The sequence below is a fragment of the Triticum dicoccoides genome, chromosome 5A, assembly GCF_002162155.2.
Source record: "Triticum dicoccoides isolate Atlit2015 ecotype Zavitan chromosome 5A, WEW_v2.0, whole genome shotgun sequence".
Classification (NCBI taxonomy): domain Eukaryota; kingdom Viridiplantae; phylum Streptophyta; class Magnoliopsida; order Poales; family Poaceae; genus Triticum; species Triticum dicoccoides.
In genome coordinates this window covers 436,569,755-436,572,301 of record NC_041388.1, presented here as the reverse complement: position 1 = coordinate 436,572,301, position 2,547 = coordinate 436,569,755, and the positions used below count along the sequence as shown (strand labels likewise).

The following is a 2,547-nucleotide window of genomic DNA, read 5'->3' as shown; positions in this document are numbered from 1 at the left end:
TTAGGGTTTAGGACGGGGCGGTGGCAGGGCTCCGCCGGAGAAAAAAACCGGTCACGGGCTCAGCTAGAGGCGGCCTGGGGAAGAAGCTGGAGGAAGAAGGGCTGCCCACCGTTCAATCTGCAACCAACGGCCAAAAACGATTGCCTGACCCAAATTTGAAAATCAGGCAACTGACGTGTAGCCATTCTCAAACTTCTTTCTGGTAAGAAGAAATAGCAACAGCACCACAAAACGTTACAGGAACAATAACAGCAATTGCATCAACCAAAACACACAGGTCTCTACTCAAATTTCAAGTGCATACTTCAAGACGTTTGCGTAATTCAACACGTGCAACCGACAAAACCAGATAGTACATTTCACCATTGCTCACACCAAAAAGGCAGTTCATACATGAAATCTTGCAAAATGGCAGTATTTTTCTTCTCAAACAGGGATGTAACGTCTACTACAAAGGTAGCAACCAAGACTAGTTGAGTAGATAATGCTTTACTCGTCCTCCTGGCTGCGGAGCCTGGCAAGCTTGTTGGTGACCACGACATCCAGCTGCGCAGCACGCTCAACGATCGCCTTGCGCTTCTGTGTGGACACATTGTGTGCGATCTCGGCACAGTAGGTCCTGTTTGCAGAAAGATGATAGTCATTAGCAAACGCTGCATGATCGAGCAATGAACAATGATAGGTGATAACTGCAGATCTCCTGATAACAAACCAAGATTGGTGAGTAGTTTTGAAATGCATACCTGTTGTGCATCATAAGCAGCTCCAGCTCAGAGACATTGTGGACAACGAACTTCTTGAACTTGTTGGGCAGGTAGTGCCTGGTCTTCTTGTCTGAACCGTACCCAATGTTGGGCATCAAGGTGCATCCCTTGAACTTCCGCCTGACGCGGGAGTCGATACCCTTTGGCCTACGCCAGCTTTGCTATAAATAAGAGCAGAACAGGTGAATTAGTCAACACAATAGATAACTTGAAACTATCAATAATAAAACAGAAAAACATATGTGTTGTTAATACAGTCGATATACTGAATCCTTTATGGCGACTATTTATTACATAAGCATACAAACATTGTGAAGGAATAACCGAATAACACCCGCAGATAGATAGCATATGGTGCAGAGACTAGTTTCAGCTAAATGAGTCGTCCAAATTCGAGGATATCGGACTTTGTTTTCCAGAAACATTGCAGGAGTGCTGTGCACGCCAGGATAAAATCCAAGACACTTGAAGAAACTGATGTACCAACAAGCTTTCATGGTATTTTAATTTACATCATGCAAAATGCAGCAGTTATGCATAACCAGACCAGACTCACAAGGCTACACCCAACATTTAGAACAAAGTTGCATAGTCCTTCCGCTGCAGCAGCAGCACGTCTCCCAAGTCTAACACCCAAGATTTTGTCATGCTGCACGTTACCGGTCACATGTGCCTGGCATCGCGGGGTGGTATGTCTAGGCTCAACCAGTGTGCAGTGGGATCTCAAAACATTTTGAATTTTTCTTAGTGGATTCCATAAAACAAGGGGGGTTTTCCACAATGAGCTCTCAAGAACAAACACAACATCTTAGAAGGAAATTTCTAGCACTACAGAGCACCATACGACTCAGTGGTGTCTACAGAAAAGATAGACCGTGAATGAATGACCACGATGCAATACTACAGTTCATCTTACAACAAAACCACCCCCTACCATGTTCACAAAACATCAACCACAAGTCCCAATTTTGTAGCCACGATTACGCAGACGACGCCAGCTAATTAACGGGACATCTAAACCAGATCCACGCATCGAGAGCTAGCAGAGGAGGTCGGGCAGCCGCCCGAACCCCACATGAACTAAGCCAAGGGTAATCCATCTAGAAAAATGGCGCGGTTCTGGAAGAGAAGCCGAGCGAGCGACGGCGAGAGCGAGCGGTCGGGGTCTCACCTTGAGGCCGATGTAGCGGTCGCTGTGCGCCCTCTTGAAGTGCTTCACCCTCTTCTTCACGATCGCCTTCTTCAGCAGAGGCACCGCCATCTGCACAGCGCACAGAGGAAACTCGAGGTGAGAAGATCCGGAACCGAGAGCGTGCTCATCTGCGCGGAAGTGAGTTAGCGGTACCTTGGGAGAACTGCGGCGGAGCGGGCGGGCGGGCGGGCGGCGGCGGCGGCGGCGTAGGGGGGGAGGGAGAAGCCGTTCGGGCGGGGGTGTGAGGGGGTCTTATCTCACGGCGGGCGAGGAGAAACCCTAGGTGGTGGGATCGGCGCGATGGGCCGCCGCGTTCTCGGCCCAATGACCCGCTTAGACTCTCGGATAAAGCCCGTCTGCCGCTTGCTGCGAGACAGAAGGTGTCTCTCGTCCCTGAAGAAACGGTTCTCTTGGGCCCAGCCCGTTTCGTTCGCTCGTTCGTTCGTTCATTCGCTCGGTGAGCATAGTTTCTTCATGTGAATTTCTTCTCTGTCTCAATTTTTTTTTTGTGATTTTCTTCTCCTAGCTACTTTCTTTTGATCTTGTAAAAAAACTAATTTATTTTGAATGTCTAAAAAAAGCTACTTTCTT

At 48.3% G+C, this 2,547-nt stretch overlaps 1 protein-coding gene across 1 annotated transcript; it reads right to left on the bottom strand.

The window, feature by feature from the left end:
* Positions 1–282: 282 nt before the first annotated feature.
* On the bottom strand, positions 283–2,212 carry LOC119302146 (60S ribosomal protein L32-1-like). Its single transcript, XM_037579178.1, has 4 exons — positions 2,110–2,212; positions 1,936–2,025; positions 744–925; positions 283–619 (listed from the first exon to the last, which is right to left on the bottom strand). Exons 2-4 carry the CDS (start codon positions 2,023–2,025, stop codon positions 490–492), a joined length of 402 nt encoding a protein of 133 aa, XP_037435075.1. The 5' UTR covers positions 2,110–2,212; the 3' UTR covers positions 283–489.
* Between the last annotated feature and the right edge of the window lie 335 nt (positions 2,213–2,547).